Source organism: Spermophilus citellus (genome assembly GCF_964194105.1).
Source record: "Spermophilus citellus genome assembly, chromosome: 6".
Taxonomy (NCBI): Eukaryota; Metazoa; Chordata; class Mammalia; order Rodentia; family Sciuridae; genus Spermophilus; species Spermophilus citellus.
Genome location: NC_138187.1, coordinates 98,200,626 through 98,225,876, shown reverse-complemented (window position 1 = coordinate 98,225,876; position 25,251 = coordinate 98,200,626). Strand labels below are relative to the sequence as shown.

The 25,251-nt window shown below is 49.8% G+C and overlaps 1 protein-coding gene across 1 annotated transcript in view; it reads right to left on the bottom strand.

Moving 5' to 3' along the window:
- Positions 1–640: 640 nt before the first annotated feature.
- NID1 (nidogen 1) overlaps positions 641–25,251 on the bottom strand; it is a 116,067-nt gene continuing 91,456 nt past the window's right edge. The window contains exons 13-20 of the mRNA XM_081297814.1: positions 15,538–15,765; positions 13,688–13,860; positions 9,709–9,835; positions 6,166–6,337; positions 5,515–5,672; positions 4,437–4,560; positions 3,685–3,797; positions 641–2,761 (exon numbers count right to left, since the gene is read on the bottom strand). Coding sequence (XP_081153940.1) covers positions 2,640–2,761; positions 3,685–3,797; positions 4,437–4,560; positions 5,515–5,672; positions 6,166–6,337; positions 9,709–9,835; positions 13,688–13,860; positions 15,538–15,765 — 1,217 coding nt within the window. The 3' untranslated portion in view covers positions 641–2,639. The remainder of the gene's footprint in view (positions 2,762–3,684; positions 3,798–4,436; positions 4,561–5,514; positions 5,673–6,165; positions 6,338–9,708; positions 9,836–13,687; positions 13,861–15,537; positions 15,766–25,251) is intronic.

Here is a 25,251-nt window from a genome sequence, read left to right as displayed (position 1 = left end):
CTTTAGGTAACTAAGTTTTACAGCCAGAATAAAACCCTGGAAAATTTCACACCAAGACAAGTGTCCCTTTCAAGCAACTCACATGGGCAGACTGCACATGGGTTCCACTGATGGTGATGTTTCCCAGGTGGGTCCTCATGTACTGAGGCCCTTGTCTGCAACCAATGTGCTTGGAGCACCTCGGTCCTGCCACCTGAGCCCCCTTTCCTCTGTCATGCTCAGAGGCCATTCTCAGCCCTCCCAGAGACATAGGGTGGCTCTGCCTGTGGGCGACCTAACAGATCAGACCACTGTCAAGAAAGCATCTTCCTCTTGCTGAGGGTGAGGAGTGGGGGAAACTAACTTTTAGAACTGAAACAGGAAATTCTATTCCCTGCAGCTAGGATATATTTTCTAGAAAGAATGTAAACAATGTGCAAAAGTGTGGTTTGGGGCCTATGATATGATTACATTTTGAGTCAATTCCAAGTCCTAAGTCTTTGTGAACTGTGGGAAATGCACAACTCATTTTAACACTGAGGAAGAATCTCTAGGCTTCATGGGGTTTGCAGATTATTAACTCATCTGTTTTCCCATCATGAAGCTGCCCCACCACCACCACAGGCCAATAGAATGACTCTCATTCAGAAAACATGGAGACTTTCTTTTTAACAAAATTTTTTAATTTCCTGCACTAATATTTGTACAGCTGTAAACTCAAGGAATCATTCAACACTTGTATAATCTGGGGGAAGAGTTAATAAGCACCTTCAATGGTTTCCACAGTTTAAGAACTTACCATTTGAAACATTTTAGAATGACTATTGAAATGAATAAAAGTTATGAAAATTATACATCATGTTGAACATTTGATATAGAGGGTTTAATATGGAATGATAAATATAAAAAGAAATTTATTAGGTTGTGCTACATATAAGGTCCATGTGTTCCCCAAATCTTGTGATTCTTGGGGATATAGTTGCCTCTCAAACCCAATTGTATAGAGAAAGCCCCCCTCGCAACCCAGGCTCCCAGGTAATGCAGAGCAGGTGAGGACAGAAGCAGGAGGTGCTGAGTGTGCTGGGCCTGTAAGAAAGGGGGATCCTTCCACAGGGAGAATTTCATGCAAAATCTTCCATGTCCTCAGGATAAGCATTCTTTGGCAAAATGTTCCGTTCTCTCTTTGGCACTATTTAAGGATTTTTGTTATTGCTGTTCCTAAGTCCTCTTCCTTCCCCTTCTTCTGTGGTTCGCCTTTCCTGCTCCCCATCCATCTCTTTGGCATTATTTAAAGGGGTTAGTTACTGCTGTTCTTGAATCCCCTCAACATTTCCTCTCGGATTTTCCTTTCCTGCTCTCCTTCGGTCTCTCTGTGGTGCTTTCCACCAAGTCCTCTCTCTCCCCTCGCTCTACCAACACAAACTCTTTATGCTTAACTCTCAATCCAAAATTTCTATTGTTTTAGGAATCTGGGAGACAGTTGGATAAAAGATGAATATTAACTACTCATATGGTCAGGAGATTTTTTTCCCCAATAATTAAAGAAACAAACATGAAATGAAGCAATGGTCCCTTGAATTAGACCAATGAGAAATTAGGGGTCTGAACTATTAATATAAACTCTCAACTAGATCTTCCTGGATTGTGTCTTTAAGTAAGAATATACACAGCAAGAGGCACAGATAGAGGGAGAAATAAAGAAGTGAGTTTGTGGTTGAGAGTATATTGGTTCTCAGGTATGGAGGACAGAGATGAAGGGCTGTGATGGGTAACCTGGAACCAGTCCCAGCCTGTGCCTCATACGGGTCTCCGTGAGGAGACAGAACACCGGTGCCATCAGTGGGGCTGAAGACTAGCACAGCATTAGTAATCAGAGACTAAGAAGCAGGTGCTTTGGGCAGAGAGAAATAATTTGGTAATCTTTGGTATAATTTAAGGCACATGAAAATAATCCCTTATCCCCAAACATCTGATTCTACATCTTAAAATTCCTACCACAGAATACCTTTCAACTTAAGCCTTTGACTACCAAAAGCTACTGCTGAAATGCCAATGTTTTATCCAGGGAGTGCTACTCATTATCATCTACTAAATACCTATATGTTTTTCAGATGGTGTGTTTAAAAGGCAGAGCACACACACTGCAGCTGTCATCTCAGGTAGGATGAAAGGGTGAAAAAGATGCGAATAAAGAAAGGAAGTCTGTGAGAGCTTCCTCCCTCCTTCCCTTCCTCCTTCCCAACCTCACCTAGGCAGGCCCTGGCTGGTGTGACAAGGAGCTGCCAGGATGATAGGTGGCTCAGAATCAAGGCTGAGCTCGTAAGGCCACAGAACAATGGACCACTCAGGCCTGTGAAAAGTCTGCTCACCCTGGGGAAAGGACCCAGGGCACTGGATGGCACTTAATTTTGACCTGGACTCTATGAGCTCATCTGAGTATTGGGGTCAGGGTGGTTGATCCTGTCCTTGTGCAGAGATTTCCCACTGCAGAAGTCCAGGGTGTATGTTCTAGTGAAGAATGAGGAGAAAGTTGTTGCTCAGGCTTGGCTAGCCTGGGCCCAGTGGTCATTCAGCTGGAGGGCAGTTTTCAATCTGGACCAAGTAGTTTCAAGTAGAGTGTTGCTGTGAAATACTTGGATGGGGATAAGACACTCTGGTCTTCATTTCCTCTCAATACAGTCAACTCCCAGAGTGTTGTCAGGGCAACGACAGGTCCTGCTCCCCGGGGTGGCCAAGCAGAGGTGGGTGCAGCCACCATTGTTCACCGTGCAGTAGTTGTGACCTGGAAAAGGCAGAAATCAGGTCTACAGCCTCCTCTTTGACCTGACTTGACAGCCTTTAAGAGAGAGGCCTCTCTCTGAACCCCTTTTGGGTTTCCCAGAGGCCAAGCTCATGAGGGATCCAGGGGAAGAGGGAACACTGGGCTCAGCACTCAGCTAAAGCTGAGCTAGTTATTATTCCCTCATGATTACCCCACATGGGCAAGAGCACAGATTCCTAATTTGGCAGCTATACAGATTCATCACTGAAGTATTAATCAAGCCTCACAGAGGATTCCCAACTCCAACATAGAGCTGGAATTGTAAAGTACAAAGTGCTTGCAGTCTAGCTGGCACACCCGTCTCCACTTGGACTGGGCAGAGGAGGGAAGTGGAGGAGGAAATGGGTCAGAGCAAGGCCTTCGAGAAGCAGCACAGCACAGTCTGGGGAGCCAGGCACCTGGAGCTCCCTGCAGCTCTGCCCCTGTGAGGGAGCAGGTTGCTTTTAAAATGAGCATAACAACAGTGCCCACTGCACAGGGCTGCAAGGAGGACTGAATGAAGGCTGAGTTGTGCACAGGAAGTGCCCCGCCCACAGCACACACTATGCTGAGTTTGCAATTCTTCTTGTTATTATTAACTACTGCTGCTGCTGTCAGGCCAAGTGGGTGAACACTCAAAGCTGCAGAGATCCTAACATTAAGGTTCCCATTTGGATCCTGAAGGCCAAGCACCTCCAGGCCCAGCCTGAGACTCAAGACTTTGCCCGCCATGTCCATTTCTCATCTTCTGTTTGTGTCTGGCTCACCACTCAGTGATGAAGAACCTGGAGGGTGGAACTGCAGCTCTCCTACTGCGGGATCAGGCTACTAGTAGATGTGGCAGCCATGCTGTGGGCTATGAGGATTCCCCCCAGCCCCTAGGAGCTTCGGCATGGGTGCGTTACCTTGGGGACACTGTGACAGGGCGGTGGTGATGCCATACAGCCGGGTCTGCTTGTGGGGCTGGAAGCTATCCATCTCTCTGGAAATAGCAAGATCGACAGCGACCACGGAATTCCTACAAAGCACGGAAGGGCAGAGGTTGAAAACGTATCTGGTGGCTTGACCTTTCCTTCACAGGGCAGCCTCTGTGAGGTTTAGGGAAAAATTGGAGGCCATAAATAGACATGGGGGCCCTAGGCATCCCTCCCTTCCCCTGGGAGTCAAGACTGCATTTATTTGACTTCTTAAAGGCAAAAATTAGCTCACTCCTCCCTCCCACTCTAAATGTCAGGAGAGACCTGGTAGCTATACACAGGCCCTTGCCAGTCACCCCCTCAAGCTAACCCTCCCGCTGTAGAAAGTGGTGGTCAAGAAGAGATAGGGATATTGCCGTTTGAGGACTATAAGGAGGCAGGCCTGGAGTCCCCTAGCTAAGTGATCTTGGGCCAGCTCCCGGGAAAGAACAGACATACTCAAGAAACCCAAGTTTATAGATCTGAGGTGCCCAGCTAGGGGTATCCAGATGATATATGCCCTCCCCAGAGTCCTGATCTCCCTCCTCCACCCTCCTCTGTCATGACCAGAAGGGTGACAGTGAGGGGACATCTCTGAAGGCTCAAAGATCAAGTCAAGAGGCCAGAGGGAAGGGCCTGGTCTCCCAGAGATAGGGTGGGACAGCAGGCCCGCCCAGTCCCCACAGCCACAGTGGACATACGTCTTCCAGTCTGTGTAATACAGATTCTTCCCATAGCTCGTCACAGCAAAAGGATACTGGAGCCCTTCGAGAACCTTGCGTCTGCTGGGCTGACCCGGGTTCAGGCATTCCGCCTGATGAGTGCCTGTGTGCAGCAAAAACAAGGCGGTCATTGTTCATGCAAGAAATGGGCCCTTTGTGTCACAAGACAAGACCAAGGAGGGAGAGGGCAGGAGACGTTCTATGCTGCACGGCCAAGTCCTCAGGAACACGCACAGCTTGCTCTCTATACACGGCTGTCCCTTCCTCCCACCTTGCCCCTTGGTTTGTCACCACCCCTGTGTCCCGGCACCCACACCTGGTCCTGCTGGGGAGACATGAGCCAGGGCAGAGGAACCATGCCTCAGGCACCCCAGGCTTTCCTCCTCTGAGGAGGGGTGACATCCTCCTCCAGCTCTTGATCAAGTCCCTGCTCCCTGGGTTCAGCATGCTGGGAGGTTGCTGCTGCTCAGAAGCTGTGCACAGCCTGCACCAAGGCCACATACACCGATCAGAGGCTGCCTTCTCATCTCAGAGTTTATCTCACCCCCTATCCTAACCAGATGGGTCGAGTCCCACTGTCTCTGCATCCCCTATACACCTGACAGTGTAGGGAATGGAGAAGGAATGCAACATACTTTTACAGACAGGGACAGTGGATGTTCCTCCCTAATTGGCATCCTGCCTACATCCCTATCCTAAGGGACACCCCACATCTGCCAAAGCAGGGCACACAGCAGGGACCCCATGGGGGCTGCTTTTCTTGTGTCTTCCTGGGCTCAAGTTTGCATCTAAGCCTGTGGGGACACAAGGGAGCTATGGGCTCTATGCAGTACCACTTAGAACAGGGAACAGCCAACCTCTGAAAGGACAGATAGGTTCTGTAGGCCAAGAGACAAAATCGAGGGTGGCACCCAGGTGTTTATATAACCATTTAAAATGCAATGTTTTACAATATAAAAGCCATTCAGAGCTTCCCGTTTTTCAAAACCAGGAAGCGGGCCAGTTGGCCAACTCCTGCCTGAAATCAAGGATGCTCCCAGAGTCAAGCTCCCATCACCTGCATCCACCCAGCACAGCTGGGACGAGAACACATCAAAGGTCAGGCCGTTGGGCAGGCCCAGGTCATCCTGCACAAGGATCCTCCGGTTGGTGCCATCCATGTAGGAAGTTTCAATTTTGGGGCGGTCTCTGTTCCAGTCTGTCCAATAAAGGTTCCTGGCAGAGGAAAAGGAAAGGAAAGAGGAAGAGAAATATTGAAGACATTGAAGGAAAAGTTAATAAAAAAATGCTTTTTAGGAACCTGAAGACAAGAGTGCCAGATAGGACAACAGAATGCCCACACAGGATCTGGAGGGACGAAGAAGCTTTTCCCTGGGCAAGGACCCTTGGACCTAGTGCGCCTGCCTCAGACTTAGTTACTCAGTTACTAACAAATTCAGTTCCCTTTAACCTAAAGGAAATGTCTCAAAAGAACTATTAATAAAGCAATGCTCAGTAACTGGCATAAACACATGACGATACCCAGCATGCTCTGTCACACAAGAGGGCACAGCAGACCCAAGAGACTAAGGCAAGCAGGTCACCCATTGTAGGCCCACAGGTATCCTGTACTCAAGTCAGGAGAGCAAGGCTGAGTTAGAACCTCACATCTGGGAATATCCAAAGGACCAGACAGAGTAGATGCACACACATATTTACACAAAGATACCCTCTCACGGAATCCGTCACAATGCCTCTTGGATTCACTAAATCAGTCTCAAAAAGCACCCGGCGCTGTGTGCCATCCAGCTTTGCAACTTCTATTCGATCCAGTTGGGAATCCGTCCAGAAGATGTTGCGGCCAAGATGGTCAACGGCAATACCTTCCGGGCTTCCCAGATCTAGAACCAAAGATGGAGCTTCTGTGATTGTTTTCTTCTAAGCAGGTGAGATTAGACTTTTTCTTTTGCAGCACTGACGATCAAACCCAGGGCCTCGGCCATGCTAGGCAAATGCTCTACCACTGAGCTCTGTCCCCAGCCTAAGATCATTTTTGAGGGGGAGGGGGTACTGGAGATTGAAATCAGGGGCAATTTATCACCTAGCTACACCCCCAGGTGATTTGCATAATATTTCGAGGTAAGGTCTCTCTAAGTTGCTTAGAGCCTCACTAAGATGCTGAGGCTGGCTTGCAATCCTCCTGCCTCAGCCTCCTGAGCTGCTGGGATTACAAGATCAGACTTCTCTGATTGCTCAGTGCTGCTCCACAGTGCATCCAATCCTTGCACTTTTGAGAAACCAAATGGAATGTGAAATGCTTGTTGTTTATAAGATAAGCAACTCAAAGTGACAAATGTGAGAATGCAACTCATTTCCTCCTCGTCCATTCCTGTGTGCTGCCTTGAGAAACAGGACGATCACTGACTACTAAGCTGTGGCCCTGGCCATTAAGGAGACCACAGCCAATCACAATTCAGACTGAGTTACTGGGACCCTGGAGAAGGGACACAGGACCCAACCTGCAGAGACCAGGAAAGGATCCCTGGGGGCAAGGACACCTCTCAACGCTGGCTCCTGAAGGACCAATGGGAGTTTCTCAGGCAAAGATCCCAGGTAAGGGTTTCTGGGTAGTAGGCAGCACACAGGCATTCAGGAAGACTGGACAAGGCTTGACATGGACTGTGTGTCATTTTCTATGGCTGGAGACCGCGAGGCTGGGAGAGTGGCCAGAGACACAGAGAGGACGCCTGGGCGGTGAGCTTAGAGCTCAACTCCCAGGTAAAGGGAAGCAGGGGACAGTCTCAGGGTGGTAACAGACAATGGATCTTTCTCATTAACTATGCGGATCAAGGCGTTCAGGGAAACAGTACTTTCATACAAGCACAAGGGGTATCAAAAAGGGCTGCCAGTGACTACGAGTAACACCCAGTGTCTTCCTGGACCCCAGCTGCCATTTTGTCACTGCAAGGCAGAGTCTTTATGGCGAGCCCACAGCACTTGGTCCAAAGGTCAAGTTCCCTATGGTTTTCTGAATATAAATTTTTTTGAAGTTAAAAAATAACATTGTGGGATTTGTTGGTACTCTAGGTTCTCCCCCTGAATGGAGGACAGAGGGTCCCTGAGCATGGCTGGGGTGTAGGCAGGAAGGGGAAGAGGCTGCTCCCCCTGGGGTATGAGAACCATCCAGGACCATGTTGCCTCATCTGTGTATGAGTGATGGCCCCTCAGCCCCTCTGGATCAGCCTCACTGGGCCCAGCACGGCTGTGGGCCACAGATGCTGGAAACATGAAGCCCTGGGAAAGGAGCCCCCAGCAGAAGTTGGGAATCAGAACACACATTCCCACACCGTCTCTATTACTATTCATACCCAAAGGAGAGCTCTGGATCTTCCCCATGCCCCTAGAGGCCAAAGCGAGAGGACCCTCTCGCTTCCAGAGGAAACCAGAACAATCCATTCTGTGCACAGGAGCAATGAGGGCATCCAGTGTCAGACGTGGGCTGCGCAGCAACAGTGTCTTCGCAGGCACCAGGGGAACCCCTGAGGGAGCTCCACGTCAGGTACACAGCCAGGTCCTGATTTCAAACCAAGAGCCCCAAGCCTCCCTCCCCGACCCAGAAGACGCTGCTTCATGGGTGGTTCTTCTAAAGGGAAGGCCTGGAGAGACCATCCCCTTTTGCACAGGCAAGGTCACAAGTCCCCTGCTGCTATGTCAAAAGGAAATAGAAGATTATGTTTATTGAAGATATCTGGTCAGGACTTCAGTGTGTGGAAAGAAAGAGATGCCCTGGATTCAGACTGTACAAAATCAGAGGGGAAAGGGATAATGCCCAGGGCCACCCAGACTCCCAAGGGAACCACCGGCCTTGCCACACCAAGGAGTCCACTGGATGTTTCTTTCTCCTTTTCATTTAATTCTGTGCTTCTGCAGTTAAGTAGGCTTTTGCCTGGAATGTGCTTGAAGCTTTCTTGGATGATTATCAGCTCCAAAGGCAACAGGAAATAGCAGAAGATGACCTATTCCCCTCGTCCACTTGGTTTTGAACTTGAATTGTAGATAATAGGACCAGCTTTTCAATAGAGATAACAGGCAAAAGGGCATTTCCAAACCTCCACTCATTAAGCCAGAGCAGAAACACTAGCAGACATCGTTTAATAGCCCATCAGCTTCCAGAAAAGGATTTAGGGTCCAAGGGCAAAGCCAGGCAGAGTCAACTCAGACTCAGTTTAATTTCTGCTGCATGGTCTCTGGGGAAGGCCTCATGAAAGGAAATATGGCCCCAGGGGTAGCTCCAGAGACACAGGACCCTTCAGAACATCATCTGTGAGAGAAACTTGAACCTAGAAGTTGAAGAAGCCACACTCAGTCCCCAGGGAAAAGAAACACAACATGAGGCCTCTGTCCTGCAGAGATGAGTCTCTGAATATTTACAGAGGAAGCAAGAGTGTTTTCCACAACCAATAACACCACCGGGGCGGTGTCTTTCAAGTAAGAATATTCTCGAGACAACCGACGAGGAGGCATAACTTAAGCAAAGCATGCTTCTTGACAGTTTTGGTACAGAGGAATTTTTACAGATCCTGGAATTTTTGTTATAGATATATAAAACATACTTAAACAAAATGGTTTAGATTTTTCACCTGGAGGCATTAAAATCATGCACAGAGCCCTTGGCTGACTTCAGCATCCTTAAGTCAAGGGATGGAGGTGAAATGTTGAAGGTAGGCTATGCCAAGGCAGTACGCGCTTCACTACCAGTGATCAGCAAACACAGGACCATTTAAAGAGTCCAGCCTGGTTTGCTGCACTTTTCTGACCCAGTGATCAGCAAACACAGGACCGTCTAAAGAGTCCAGCCTGGTTTGCTGCACTTTTCTGACCCAAGCAATCCCAAGTAAGCCTCCGGGGTGTGATGAAGAAAGAGCAGCAACCCCCACCACCTGCGTTGCAGGCTGAAGCGACAGCCCTTTATCTTGACCACCGTCTCGGGCATAGACTCCATGCTCAGGCGTGGAAGTGGCTGGCGACTCTCCTGACTTCATGATTTACCCAACTGTTGCCTTTAGGAAACCTCCTGGAGCACTCACTACATGCACCCTGAGAACCTGGCTCAGCAGCCAGAGGGGGACTGGGTTACAAATAGACAGTAATTTTGACCTTTCTAGTTCATGAAAACTGACCACATGAGCTCTCAAAGAAAGGCATAGGCACTGTTCTGTTTTGATTTTATTCCCCTGAGGCTGGCTAGCAATGGATTCCCCAGATTGCCCACCTTGTCGGATGATGGTGGCTGGCTCCCCACCGTGCAGGCTGGCTCTCCCAATGGAAGGTTCGCTGATGTCCGTCCAGTAAATCATCTTGTCCACGCAGTCAAAGGCCAGTCCAATGATGACTTTCGCCTGGAAGTGAAGACCAGTGGTGAGAACGTCCACCCTAGCATCCGAGTTAACAGAGGATGGCTGGATAAAGAGGTGGGAAGAAAGTCTTCTAACCTGACCTACTCTGCAGGCAAAATTCAGGTCCTAAACAAGAAACTCCTACAAGAAATCATACAATAACATCTCCTCCCGCTTCCAAATGAACTTACCCCCTAAGCCAAGCTTTCAGGACAGACAGGGCAGTTCCTACGGGAATTCCCGGTCACAAGACTGAACTTCTAAATTGTTACAGCAGATTGTAAATGTGAAAGCTATAAACCTACACTATATTTAGATCCAAGTTATAGATTAAGTTTATAATATAAGTTTGTATTATATATTATTTTTATTTTCTTATATATGTAGCTATCAACTAATTAGGTAGTCTATGAAAATAAGACAGCTCTGTGCACCAGTGGGAGACATGACAGAAGAAGCCACCATGACCAATGGCTCCAGCCCCATCTCTGGGTCCCTCTCACCGTATCCATGCTCATCGCCTTCTCTGGCCCCATCTTAGAAAAGAAGGAACATTTCCTGTAATACACTGAGACTCCCTTTCCACACCAATTCTTACAAAAAGAAAGTGTAAAAGGATCAGAGGAAACAGCTGAGTAGTTTTTGCATATGTGATTTGAGTTTAACAGAAATCGACTGGGCCACTCTTGTGTTTGAAGAGCCACCAGGAGCTAGACACTGGAGTAAGCCACCTCTCCTCGGAAGAAGTGAATCTGTCAGAAGACGCCTCCAAGGGGCTGAGCAAGAAACCTGGTCCCTGATAACTATCAGCTTCCTGTCTCCACCACTGACCAGGTGATGTCTGATCCCCCAGACATCTTCAGCAAGAAACTTGCTAGGTCAGTTTAGCCAGAGTCCCCCTCACCCTGATATTTCCTCTTAGTGATTTTCTCTCTCTGACCCCCATGCTGCTCCTTGGCTATAAATTCCCACCTGTCCAAGCTGTGTTCAGAGTTGAGCCCAATCTCCTCCTCATGGCAAGAGTTGAGTGGTCCCTACACCTATTGAGATGGTCCTGAAAAAGTCTTCTTTATTGAATATTAATACATAATTTTTTCCTTAACATCATCATGTGTGATGAACTATGGTGATATTTAGCAAGACTCCATCCCAGTAAGGACACCCAGTAAATTAAATTGTTCAAAGCCTCAAAACAAGCCCTTTCCCCAAAGGTTGTTTTGGTAAAGCCTAGTTCATATGTTTTGCAAATTAAAGTATTTAAAAGCTAGGTATTTGCATAAAATTTAGCCACTGGGAGAATTGGGTGAAGGGTGCACAGGATCTCTTTAAACAATCTTTTGATCTTCCTGTGCTTCTATAATAATTTTCAAATAAAAAATTAAAAACAAAACAAAGACACAAACTTGATCAAAGAGCAAGAACTTCATCTCTAGGCTTTGCTCTTGAGAGGTCTGGGAAGGAGCTGGCAGCCTGAATGATCTCAGCCCATAATGAGGTCAGGCTCTGTCCGAAGCCTGGGAACACTGAATTGTGCAGGTACAGGAAACTCTGGGGTGGGTGCTTGGTTGTGGACACAGGACACAGGCCAGGCAAAGGCTTGGGAGGGAGGCTCTGAAGAGCAGGATGAACTTTCACTGGGAAAGTCAAGGTTATCAGCACATACTTCCCCTCTAGAGGTCAGGGCAAAGGGACAGTGACCCCTACCTCACACCACACAGAAAAATAAACCCCAAACCGATCGAAAGCCTAAACTTCAGAGCTAAAACTATAACATACTTAGAAGAAAATACACGGGAAAAGCCTTGTGATGTTAGACCAGGAAAATTTGTTGAATATGACACCGAAAGCACAGGCAACAGAAGAAAAACTAGGTTAATTAGACAAAATCAAAATGTAAAATTCTGTGCACTGTAGGATACAATCAATAGCATGAAAGGGCAACTCCCGGAATGGGAGAAAATATCAGCAAAATATATATTTTATAAGGGGTTAATTGCCAGAAAAAATATATGTGTATGCATGTGTACACATTGTACATATATGTGTCACATGTGTATATACATGTGCATATACATATTTTTATATATATATATATATATATATATATATATATATATATATATTCCTACAACTAATTCAATAACAAAAATCTGATTTTAAATATGGGCAAAGGACTTGAATGGACATTTCTCAAAAGCAGTTATATGAATGACCAGTAAGCACCTGATAATGTGCTCACCACCACTAATCATTTAATCCAAACCATAACATCATGGCGCTTTGCACTCAACAGGATAGCAATTATCACAGGAAAGACAAGCAGGAAATAGCAAGTATTGGTAAGGACGTGGATAAACGCTGTGCTCTGCTGGTAGGGATGTGAAGTGGCACAACCACTGTGGAGCACACGTGGCAGTCCCTCAAAACATCAAACGCACGGGAGCCAGCAGTTCCACTTGTAGGTATAGAGCCAAAGACAGGAAGGAGAGGCTCAAACAGGTCTTTGTTTACCTGTGTTCACAGCAGCAAGATTCACAACAGCCAGAAGGAGGCAGCAACCCAAGCGTCCATTGACAGAAGAGCAGATAATCAAAATGTGGTACGTACATGGGAGGGATATTACTCAGCCTGGACGTTCTGGCAAACACTACAACGTGGATAAACTCTGAGGACAGTATGCCGAGCAAAAAGAGTCAGACACACACAAAAACAAGTACAGTGTGGTTCTACGTATGTAAGAACCTAGAGGAGTTCAGTAGTTAGGGACAAAAAGTAAAACGGTGGCTGCTAGGTTGGGCGGGGTGTGGGGAGGAGGAGGAGTTGGGCGTAGTGGGTAGAGTCCCAGTTGGGCAGATGGAGAAAGCGCTGCAGATGACGGAGGTGGCAGCTGCACGACTCAGCACATCCTCTACCCTGGGTCCTGGCAGAAATGACTTCACAGGAGTCCCACCCATTCCCACTCCCCGGGAGTGTGTGCTGGAGGGGACTGAGACGGACCCCTGGAGGGTCTGTCTCCAGTGCGGCAACTGGAGAACACAGGGTCGCTCACAGGGTCGCTCATGCATCTGTCTAGCAGATGCTTCTGCCCTCTCCTGTGGTGCAGATGCTGTTGGGAAGACAGACACCAGATACTGAATATCCAGTGACAAGTAGCATGAAAGAGAGAAAGGGCAGTTTAGGTGGCTATCTGGACGCGGGGACAGGACAGGCCTGAGGGGGGATGTTGGGGCAGAAGTTTGCATGAAGAGTGTGGCAGCAAGCTGTGCAAGGGCTGGGGGTGAGGAAACTCCAGGCAGGGAACAGCCAGTGCAAGGGCCCTGGGGTGAGAGTGTGTGTGGTCTGACTGAGCACTAGCCAGGGGGCCAGAGCCACTGAGTGCAGATAGTGGTAGGAAGTGGGGCAGGAGAGGGAAACGGAGGGCAGCTCCTGCCTAACGGACAAAACCCCTAACCTACAAAATACACTTTGAAGCTCTGAAAAGCCTCTAAGCAGAGCTCCCTCCTGCCTCAGAGCAGATGTGAGGACCTTGATTGAGAAGCCCCTGAGAGGCGAGTGACCACAGATTCAGGAGGAGCACGAAGGTCTAACCCAGCAGCAGCACAGAGACCATTCACTAATTCACAGGAAGCCCCAGGCAAGATGTCTCTGGAAGGTCAGCTGTGTCTGGCTCTGTCTCACTGTCAGCCTCTCAGCTAGCTGGGCAATTGAGGGGGCCCAGTGAGGTGAGCACTCAGGCCCTGTGGAGGGGGCGCCTGGCTCCAGGGGCCAAGCCAGGGGTCCTGGTCTGGCTGCCCTGCTCGTTTCTCTGGGGCATGGGAGCAGGAGCTGCCACCAGGCCCAGTGGCTGGCACTCACCGGGATATGAAGCAGCGCCTTGGCTTCCGTCTTCCTCATGGTGCTGCCCTCTAGGGGCAGGCGCTCGATCTTCCCAGTCTGGGCAAAGAGCAAGTGGGTCCCAGGGGGCAGGGGGATGACGGCTGTAGGCACCAAGGGTCTCTGGGGAACGGGAGGAGCCACTGTACTCAGACCTGGGGGACAGGAGAGTCAATGAGCAAGGGCTATACACACGGGAGATGCACAGGTGCACACGCACATGCTCCCAGGTGCACACACATAAACAATTCATGTGCACACACATGCACACACCTACACAGACACATGCACACACACACATGTACACACCTACAGACGCAGGCACAAACACACGCATACACCTACAAACACATGCACACACACCAGCACACCTACAGACACATGCACACACACACATGAGTACACCTACAGACTATGCACACACACACACCTGTACACACCTACAGACACAGGCACACACACATGCATACACCTACAAACACATGCACACACACCAGCACACCTACAGACACATGCACACACACACATGAGCACACCTACAGACTATGCACACACACACGAGCACACCTACACAGACACACGCACACACCCACCCATGCACCCACATGCCAGGTCACTTCACCTTTCTGGCACCACAAGCTGCACAGTCACACAGGGCCCATTTTCCCTCTGCAAGCTCCAGAGCAGGAGGTCTGCAGTCAGCGCGAGGGCATTGGTGACGATGAGGCAGCACATGAGCCGGGCATTCCAGGTGCAGGGGGAAGTGGCTAGCCTCCTTCTGACAGGAAGGACTGCGCTATTCCTCTCTCACTGGACACCGGCTGCAGTGGTGAGGCACAGCAGCCGGGAATCCCTGCTGAAGGGAGTCGCCTTCCCCTGGGTGCTGCTGAGTCCTTTACTGCCCATCAGAAGCCCCTTCCTCTGGCATGGGACAGGGTGCCCCATGACCAGCACCCAGGGGCTCAGCCTAGCCACAGAGGCCATCCTCTCCCTGTGCTGCTCACTCCTGGGCCTGCTCAAAGCTATGGTTTACGAGATGCTGCTTTGAGAGGCCTCCCCATCAGCCCACTGTGTACACCAGGACCCCTGTGGGCTCTCCTCCTGGCACTGTCCCTGTCTGGTCCCTGCCCTTGGGTTCCGTGACTTTCCCTGGCATCCCCCACACTGCCACCCACTCCGTGGAGTTGTGAACATCGCTTTGCTGTTTCTTAGCAGCTTTGGAGAAACATCTAGTGGGGGATCGATCTAGGATCACTAGCTACACTGAGTGTAGAGATCCAAAATTCGTTAACTTGGCTTTTGGTGACTTGTGACAGTGATCAATTTCGACATTTGTGGCAGAGGCAGACTCTTAGAGCTGGAAAATGTCCTTGCTCATCCCTCAAGCTAAGACCGAAGACTGAGTCTGGGGCAGGTGTCTGCCCAGGGCCCCATGGTCGTGCTGGGCCTCGGGTCCCCCGGAGCCTTTGTGGTGAGGAGGGTTCAGAGCCCGCTTGCACCACCTGTGGGGCTGCCTGCCCTGTGGGCTGAAGGGTGGGCTGAAGGGTGGCCTGGGCACCTCAAGGCCCTCAGGCACAACTGTGAAGGAGGGAACAAGCCCCACCACCAGGGGTGGTTCCTGCCTTCTCTGCTGTCCCCTTGCCCAGACAGTCCAAGGCCAGGCCTCCCACATACCCTCTCTGCTACCACCTCAGCACCCGTGCCACAGGCCCCACTGGACATTCAGAGGAGGAAGAGAAGTGGTAGGAGGGTGGGGAGAGGCCAGGGCGGGTGACAGCAGCTTCACAGGCACTCCCTCTGGTCACTAGCTGGGCAACCCTGTGTCCACTTACATGGGGGCCTCATCCCGGGTCTGGTCCTGGTGCCCTCCAACTCACGGCCGTCCCGGTCCACGCACCAGCAGTAGCCGGTGCTGCCGTGGCACTGTGTGGGCGCGTAGTGCCCGTGCTCGTCACACTCGGGGACAAACAGCCCAGGGATCCTGGGCCTCTGCGCGTCGGCTGCTCCCGCGGCTCCAAGAATGTGCTCTCGCTCCTGCTGACACCGGGTTTTCTCTGCCTCTGTCGGGAAGACAGCAGAAGGGGCCATCAGCTGGCATGAGACAGGGGGCACCTGAGGGCAGCCTCCCCTTGTGGGTTTCATTCTGTCCATTTTTTAAAAAAATAAAAGATCACTCTTATTTAATTTATATAATTATCAAGAATCTATTTATATTTCCTTTTCTCTCCTAAGCAATTTTTGGAAATTTTTAAAAATTGGGGCAAAACTGACATAAGATAAAATGAACCATTTCCAAATGTCAGTGGCACATTTGGTACCTTCTCAGGGCCATGCAACCACCTAAGCCCAGCAGCAGCCACTCCCGACCCCTCCTCCCAGCCCCAGAGACCACCAGGCCTCGTCCATTCTGGAGTCTGGCCCTTCTCTTGGTGAAGGTCTTCAAGGTTATCCCGTCCTACCATGGGTCAGTCCTACCCTCCCTGATGGCTGGCTGGGTGACATCTCTGGTCTGGCTATGCCACATTTTGTCTGTCTGTCCATTGACGGGCATCACTGGATTCTAAGGAATTTTAAGTTTTTCTTAAATGTGTCCTTTGACCCCACAAGCTTCTGGCTGACTCACATTGACTCAAAGCAAAAGAGTTGGGAAATTAAAAACCAGAGTGTCCACCAACTTTTGTGTTTCCCTTTAACCTGACCTTGGCCTCTGAATGGTGCAACTCAGACCCCAAGGCAAGGGAAAAGTTCTAAGTATTTCCCGGAACAAACAACTTCCAGGCACACAGAGCTCTAGCTGGCTCCACACTTGCTGGAACCCAGCCACATGAGGACCAGGCCAGACAGGCCACCTGCGCAGTGCTGACTACATAAAACCAGGCCCCCGATCTCCATGCTGCTGATTACCAATAACTGCATTGGCCAGGGTCCGGCTACCCCTCCCCTGGGGGCCTCCCCTCCCCTGCCTGGTAATCCTCAGAAACCCGCTCAGGCATCCTGTAGGAAGCCTCCTTAGTCCCTGGTGAGCTCCAGGCCCCTGGTTCACTGGCTCTATAGCCCTCCTCACACCACCCCAGGGCTGGTCCTTCCCTGTCTCCTGAGCAGACCCTAGGCTCTGAGAGGCCATGACTCACTCTCCTCCACCTCAGGAGGGGCCCCTACAGGACTGGGCTGTGCTGAAGACCCACACCAGCCCTAGCTGGAGGGAAGCCACAGGGGCACACTAGCAATCCTGGAGCGAGGGTCTGGACCAGGGGCCCAGCGTAGAGTGGACACGCAGAAGACTCTCCACAGGCAGGGGCAAAGGAGGACACACACCTCCCCATGACTAGAGGGCAAGACAGCTCTGGAGCAGGGCGTGGCAGACTCTGCCAAGTAAATATTTTCAGCTTTGTGGAGGATGCACAGGCTCCCCATCACAACCACGCAACTCTGTGGTTGTAGCACGAAAGCAGCCATGTTTAATACACAAATGAAGGGCGTGGCTATGTTACAATAAAATTTTATTCATAGCAAAGCATGGGCCACAGATTTGCCTGATAAGGACTGTGGCTAACGTCCCCTGCTCCAGGGCCTTGCTTGTTATATTGGGGGAAATTACAAGTATGTGTGAATTAATATACATTAATTAATTAAATATATGGTAATAACCTATGCTAAAAGGCTGTGTGTTCACAGACCTGTGCCTGAGAGTATTCTGGTTCTCAGGTCACTACTCCTGGATTACCCTTGCATGCCAACGGTGCTGGCTGACTGCCCTCCCTCTTCTGTAGAACAGAGACGGCAGTAGCACTAATGTCCCAGGACTGGTATGAGTAAATGAAGGACAGTGCTATGGCTTGAACATTCTCCTGCTGGGAACTGGGTCCCCAGCACAACTGTGGCGGTAGGTACCGAGGCCCCCAGGGCTCTGTCTGCTCAGATGGGTTAGTGTTGTCACCGGGGAGTGGGGTCCTGATTAAAGAATGGAGTTTGGACCTGTTCCCTGCCCTCTCCCACCCATGGGATGCCATCTGCATGTTATGACATGGCAAGAGGGCCCCTTACTAGTCGACCTTGGACTTCCCAGCCTCCAGAACTGTGAGCCAAATAAATTTTTCTTATAAATCACCCAGCCTCAGCTTCTGCTCCAGCAGAAAACTGGCTTAGACAACAAGACGACACACATAATCAGAATTTTAGGCTCTGCCTCCAAATGTTCATCTGTGACTGAACCCACACAGGCAGAAATGGTGACATTAAGTGGATGAACTGCCAATCGGTCTAGGCTGCCAGTCTTCAGGTTGGCCAGCTCAACACGACTGCTCCCTTGATTAGAAGCAGTTTGTTTGCTGAGAGTGTGTATGGAATTTGGCAAGAAGAAACATTCTGCTTTTCTTTTGTACCAGAGGCTACTATAAAAAACAAAATGAAACCCTGGATGTAGGAAGGGCCAAGGAGATGGATGAGCCTCCTGGTTAGAACAAGAACGGCGGTTTCCCTATGCTCTCTGACATACAACGTGTTTACTTTCTCAAAACCTTACATTCCCACAGGGCCTTAGAGTTTCTGCCTTAGCTGCTCCACCCCATAGACATTTTATTTAGTTCCATTACAATCCTATGTGATAGGCAACTGTGGTTTCATTTTGTTTTGTTTACAGTGTAGTGATTGGGCCCAGGAATGTTCCACCACTGAGCTACACCCCTAGTTCTTTTGTCTGATTATTATTTGTTGTGGTTGTTTTTTTTTTTTTTAATTTCGAGACAGGGTCTTGCTAAATTACCTGGATGGCTCCTAACTTGCCATCCTCCTGCCACAGCCTCCTGAGTAGCTGGGATTGTGGGCTTATGCCACCACACCCCAAGACAACTGAGTTTTCACACTAAAGGAGAAACCAGCAGCTCGACATGCTAACAGGCTCCCTGATGCCCAGGCATGATAAGTGGCTGGGCTCAAACTAGAATCTCTGGATTCCTGGTCCAGGCCCTGTTCCTTCCGGCCTTGAATTTCTCCATCTGTGCCCCAGGATGGTCCACACGCACTCACTGTCACGGCAACAACGACTACACACATGGCCTCAAGGCACTCACTGAGGTCATCTGAGGGCTCAGACAGATTCTCCTCTTATCAACATCTCCACACAGTGCTGTTCCAGCACAGGCATTCTGTGTTAACCTGGGGTTTGACACACGAGATCTCAAGTGATCTGGAGCTGGCAGCAAAACTCTTAATTATGTCTTCAGCTTACCCAGAGGGGGAAACCCCATTCTGACCTAGGAAATGGGATTTCAGGTGTGTTTATCAAGCTGTGACCTCAGTGGGTTTCCTGGATGGTTCCTCCACCTGCCAGGGGCTGCAGCTTCCATCAGGGATGGTGAGTGGGGTGGGTGGGGAGGCCAGAAGATGCTTCTCCTGCACTGGCTTCTCATTGGGAAAATGAAAACTCAGGCAGGCTTCTTCTTACCCTCTGAGAAGTGGCTGAGCCACTCAAGACTTGATAAGTACTTGAGGAAGGGCAGGAAGTCTACGGGGGCTTTTCCTGTGGTGAGGACCAGGAGAATGAAAGCCAAGGAAAACCAAGGAGAAGGAGAAGCTAGGAGGAAGCCCTTCTTGACTTCTGGATTTGCATTCCATGTCCCCAGGGGATTCAGTTTGTCTCTATCAAATAACTGGCCGCCACAAGCCAGGTGTAGAGGTGCACATCTATAATCCCAGCAGCTCAGGAGACTGAGGCAGGAGGATCTTGAATTCAAAGCCAACCTCAGCAACTTAGCAAAGCCCTAAGCAACTCAGCGAGACCCTTTCTCAAAAGAAAATATTAAAAGAGCTAGGGATGTGGCTCAGTGGTTGAGCACCTTTGAGTTCCATCCCTGGAACCAAAAAGAAAAAGAGGCCATCGCAGAAGGAAGCCGAGCCTCTCTGATGGGGAGAACTCAGAACAAAGTCGTCTGAAGAAGTGCCATTTACTGGGGCTCTTCCTGCACAGAAGTGGAGGAAAGCCCTTGAAGCTGGGAGGAGAGCACATGCCCTGGAGTCCAAGTTATCTCTTGCGCTGTGCAAAGCACCCTGTCAGCTTCTGCCCAATCCTCTCCTAAAACTCTCACCCGTCACTTTTTAAATCACTGCATTCATTGAACTTCGCAGACCCTTGAACCACTTGTCCCCTTTATTGGGATAAAAGCACTCCTGGGAAGCTGCCATGAGCCAGGCGCCCCCCAGACAGAGGTCTACAGCTGAACAGGTGGCCTCAGAGCTCACAGGCCAGAGGACAAGGCCAGGCTCCTGCTCAGGGGACCACAGGGGGAGAAGGCCACCATGGGACCAGAGGGAAGGAGAAGCTCATCCACCCCCAGTAAGGGCTCGTCTGACCCTCAGGGTAACAATCTGTGGTGTCCCCATGTGTGTGAGGCCTGGTTCAGTAGCTGACTGGCAGAAGTCTGGGGGCTTCCAGGTCTAAGTGAAGAAATAATCAGGAGGCAAGAAATCCAGGGCCCTGGTAAGCTTGGTCACCACGATGCTGACCTGGCTCCCTGCTGCCAAGCCGAGAGCCAGCATATCAGTCCCTGGCGAGAAGCGGCTGCAGTGTGCTGGAGTCGCGGGGGTGGCAGCCTGGGTGGGTGGGCTTGTGAGCTGCAACACAACCTGTGGCCAAGTGGAGCCTGCCCTGCAGGCTGGGGTCCTAAGGCACTGTGAGCCAAGGCATGCTGACCTGTCACCTTATAGTAGCCAGGCCTGGGCATGGTACAGACCCTGCGGCAGAAGCCTACTCCATGCAGCTCTGCAGCCCAGAATCTGCAAGAATAGACCATCTTAGGATCTCAACCTCTGTCTTCCTGACTTGGGCAGAAAATGGGGGTGGGGCAGACCCGGATGGAAAGCAGGACTCAAGAACTGACCAATAGTGTTTGTATCTTTCCAAACCCTAATTGGCATTAGTTTGGATCAATAGCATTAGTACTTCTTCCAAACCCTAATTATCATTAGTTTGGACCAATAGCATGGAACCAAGTACCATATAAAACCCTAGACCAGCACACTGGGGGAGAAAACCTGCTATTGAGTTCTCTTTAGTGGCATCAGAGTTTTAGTTTTGGTATTATTCTTCAATAAATCTTACTCTTATACTCCCTCATCTTGCTCTGTGGACTTTATTCTTTGAATTCAGAAGACAAGAACCTGGAAAGAAGTTGCTGATGAGATGCTAAGGCTTGCTGTGATACCAGGAACCTAGCCCACTGTTAGGAGCTACACCTCTTGGCTACAGAGGCTGCAACCTGCGCTCAACCCCACCTGCCTGCAGGAGCAGAGAAACTCCAGTCTTACCTGCTAGTGGAAGTGGGAAATCAAATTTCACCTCAAAACTCCAGGTGAAATGCTTCCAGGGTTTTGGTTAGAGGAGAATCAAGATGAAGAACAATAAGGAAGCCCTGAGGAGGAGCCCGAGGCTCAGCGATAACACTGCTGAGCCTGTTTGGAAATGAGGCCACCTGAGAGCTCCAAGGAGAGGCTATGCTTTGCATAGCCAAGAGCACCAAGACTGGGGAGGCTCTCCAGCTCCAGAGGGCCCTGGCTGGGTCCTCCACAACCTTCCCTCCCTGCCTGCCCCACTGCATCTCTGCATTATTCCTCCACACTCTTCAGATCCTCCCCATCCTTCAAGGCTGCAGGCAAGCCTCTCTCTCCTGGTGCTTTCCCCAGCATTTCTAGCCCACCTGGATTTTTCTTCCAGCCACTGGTCACCACTGACAGATTCACTACTTTCAACTGCTCCCTTTTCCTGCCAGGTACACCCTTCCAGGGCAGAGGCATTCCTATTCATGTGCTGAGTACAACAGCAGGCCCACAGGAGGTGCTTACCAGTACTTAACTATGCAACTAGTTAGCTAAGAGCCTTGGGCAAATTAGCTAGCCTGGCTAAACCCACATACTATTATCCATTCAACTGGCTGCTTTGATCAACAGTGATAAAGCAGTCCATGATGCAGAGAACTCAGATGTGGTGCCTTGGACACCAAACGCAGGGACTATTTCAGGGAGGATGGTGAGGCCACCTGCCCAGTGCTGCCAATAAAGGTGGATCTGAGCTCCAGTAAGTGACGATTGTCTCTGACTTGTACAGGAGAATTGTGGGTGAGAAAGCATGGAAGACTCAGAAAAAGGCAGCAGCCTATATGTAGAATCTAGTTACAGATAAGAGAACTCGATAAACTCTGCAAGTCACATGTACAAAGAAACAAGGTGCCAAGGTAGCAGCCCTGTGAGCCCTGAAACACAAACAGGTGAGGAACACCACCAATGGCCACAAGGCCCACCAGACATCAGTGTCTGACTGAGAGACAGCAAAGGGAAGCACCAAAGCATGTAGGAGTCCTGGGAGCAGGCAGGCCTCAAAGAGGTGTACCCTGGAAAGCACAGCAGGCCTGTTTAAACACAGATCTAAGAAGTCCTTCAAGCCTCATTCCCTTAGATAAAGGGAATGAACAACAGAGTTTCTAGAGCCCCTTCCAGATCCAACTAGGAAATCCCACGTTTCTCACATTAGATTTGCTTGAAACACAGTGAAAACTGCCCCCCACAACAGAAGCCCAAGAAACAGAAATCACGGAATTGTTTGTCAGTTTTCTTTCCTTTGAGCTGTACTGTGCTGCCTGTTCTCATCTCTGCTGGCGGCCCTACCTTCTGAACCCTTCATTATCTTCTTCTCTAGATGTGTGGTGTGGATCGCCAGGCAGGGTGCCCAGAGGCACAACAGAGCCAGGATGCAGAGACTGATCTGTCAGAGGCCTGGTATCTGCCCTGGGAAACAGGCTTCAGTCTGCAGCCCAGGATTTTTATGCTCCTCTTTGATCCTCTACTAAACTCCTAAGTTACTAAAGCCTAGCCAGTGAGATCCCTCTGATGTCCAGGCAAGGTCAGAGGTGGTGGCAGCTGGCCTCCAGGATGGCCTCCCTTCTCCCCTCTTCATAGTCCCCTCTCACACTCTAAGAGCATTGGCCTGAGACACCAGCACCAGCAGAGTGACAGAAGGTCACTTCCCAAAGTAAAGACTGTGGCTTCGACCTCAGCCCCCACCATGTTTTGCTCATCATTTGCCCTGGAGGGAGCCAGCTATTTGGTCTTAAAGACCTTGAAGACGGAGGCAGCCCTGTGGAGAAAGCAGGTCGAGGCTGCCAATGGCTGCATGGGTCCTTCAGTGCAGATCCCTCCCCACCATCAGGGCAGACAGCCACCCAGCATCACCCAGGTAAGCTGCTCCTGAAATCTTCACCCAGGGAACTGTGAGATGACTAATGTTTACTGTGTTAAGCTGCTAATTCTGGGGATTTGTCATGCAACAACAGATTCCTAATATGATGGCTTCCAAACTGTCTAACAGAAAGAAATACATTTTACTTGGCAACCCAGTGCACACAAGTGGTGCTCTCTCTCTCTCACACACACACACACACACACACACACACACGTCACGATGCAGGCATGCACTCACTCCATACACACACGAGCACGTGTGAGGACTGTTTCATGGAATGGTATTTGTTCCTACCGAATACACTCTATGCACACTATCTTCTAGATATTGTTCTCTATTTCATTCACAGCATTTGAAAGAAAATGGTCACAGTGCTCCACTAAGGTGACTCAATGGGACAGGGCATAGGACAGAGTGGAACAAACAGCAATTTCCTCTATTTTGTCTGTCCTCAGCTGACCTTGCAGGAGCCATGACCTTAATTGGTCCACCGTCAAAGCCAGCTGAGTTCTGTATAGAGCAGGTACCAACTAAGTGCTGACCATACCCTCCCTGACCCCTGTGCTGGGCCTGATGGTTGCCTCCCCGAAAATCCCCATGTTGAAACCCAGCCCCCAGGTGGTGCAGAAGGAGGCCGAGCCTTCAGGAGGTGATCAGGTCATGAGGGTGCAGCCCTGGAGAACGCCATCAGGGTCTTAAGAAAGAGAGACCCTCGCTGCTTCCGTCACGTGACGTTATTACACCAAGACTAGGTGCCTGTGAACCAGGAAACTGGCCCTCACCAGGCACAGAACTTTCTTGGACTTCTCAACCCTCAGAACTGAAAGAAACACGTTTCTGTTTATAAGCCAGCAGTCTAGGGCATTCTGTTACCGAAGTCCAAATGGATCAAGACCCCCCATGCCTGCCTCTGCAAGCCAGTGCCTTCCCCGCCCAAAGGCACCTCTGCTCCGTTCTCACACTGCGAGATTTTTCACAGTGAGTTGCTTTCACACGGGTTTACATTCTACACACGTGGGGTCACACTGCGTATATCTATATGCTTTTGTATCTTGCTTGGCCCAAGGTTGTGTTTTTAGTTTCACCCCCATGCCCTGCACATCATTCATGTCAACTGCTCTGTTACTTCATGGTATGAACTGAACCAGAAGTCAGCTGTCCACTCCTCCTGCCGACTGTCGCTGAGGTGTTTTTCTGTTACAAACCACGGGCAGTGAACACTCTCTCCTGGGTGTACAACTAGAAATGGAATTTCTTCAGGGGACAGGATTAAATACCTGAACAGTCCTGGCACACAGCTCTTATTAATATCGTCACCCTATCTTCACATCCAACCTGTAGGTCTGGATTTGTCTCTGTTTAGTAAACAGAGCTTTAAAGAGAGGGCAAAGAGTCAAGCCAAAGCAAACAAAACCCCAAAACTGGAACATCTGCTTCTCTTTGAAGTGGAGATGTGAGACAGGCTATACAAATAACGGATGTGATTTTTTGTGGGTGTGTGTGTGTGGTACTGGGGATTGAACTCAGGGATACTGAGTATCGCAGACCTACATCCCCAGCCCAATTTTAAATTTTTAATTTCTATTTTATTTTTATTGATTATCTTGTCCAAGCCTTGAACTTGATCTGCTCCTTCTTCAGCCTCCTGGTTTGCCGGATTGCAGATGTGACCACCATGCCCAGCTGGACGTATTCATGGTTAACAGCTGCTGCAATGCCTCGACCCAAATCACAAGAAGCCCTCTCTGTACCCTGCCTTCCAAAAGCTGTGAGCAGTGCTACAGTTCTGACCTGCAGGCTCAGGAACAAAAGGCTGGCCATGCCTGGATCCTTCTAAGCCAGGGTCAGCAAACGTTTTCTCCCACAGGCCAGAAAGAAAGCTATTCGGGGTGTTTGGGGTCTGGTCCTTCCAGGTTCTGTTACAACTGCTAGATTCTGTCTTCACAACACGAAAACAGCCACAGACAATGCATAAGCTAACAAGCAAGGCTGTGTGCCAATAAAACTTTTTTTTGTGTGTATGGGGGAATACCAGGGATTGAACTCAGGGGCACTCGACCACTGAGCCACATCCAGCCCTATTTTGTATTTTATTTAGAGACAGGATCTCACTGAGTTGCTTAGTGCTTCACTTTTGCTGAGGCTGGCTTTGAACTTCGGATCCTCCAGCCTCAGCCTCCAGAGCCACTGGGATTACAGGTGTGCCCCACTGCACCCGGCTCCAATAAAACTTTACTTACAAGAACAGAGAGTGAGCCAAACTTGAGACTCAGGAGGTTGAGGTAGGAAGATCACTAATTTGAAAGCCTGGGAAACT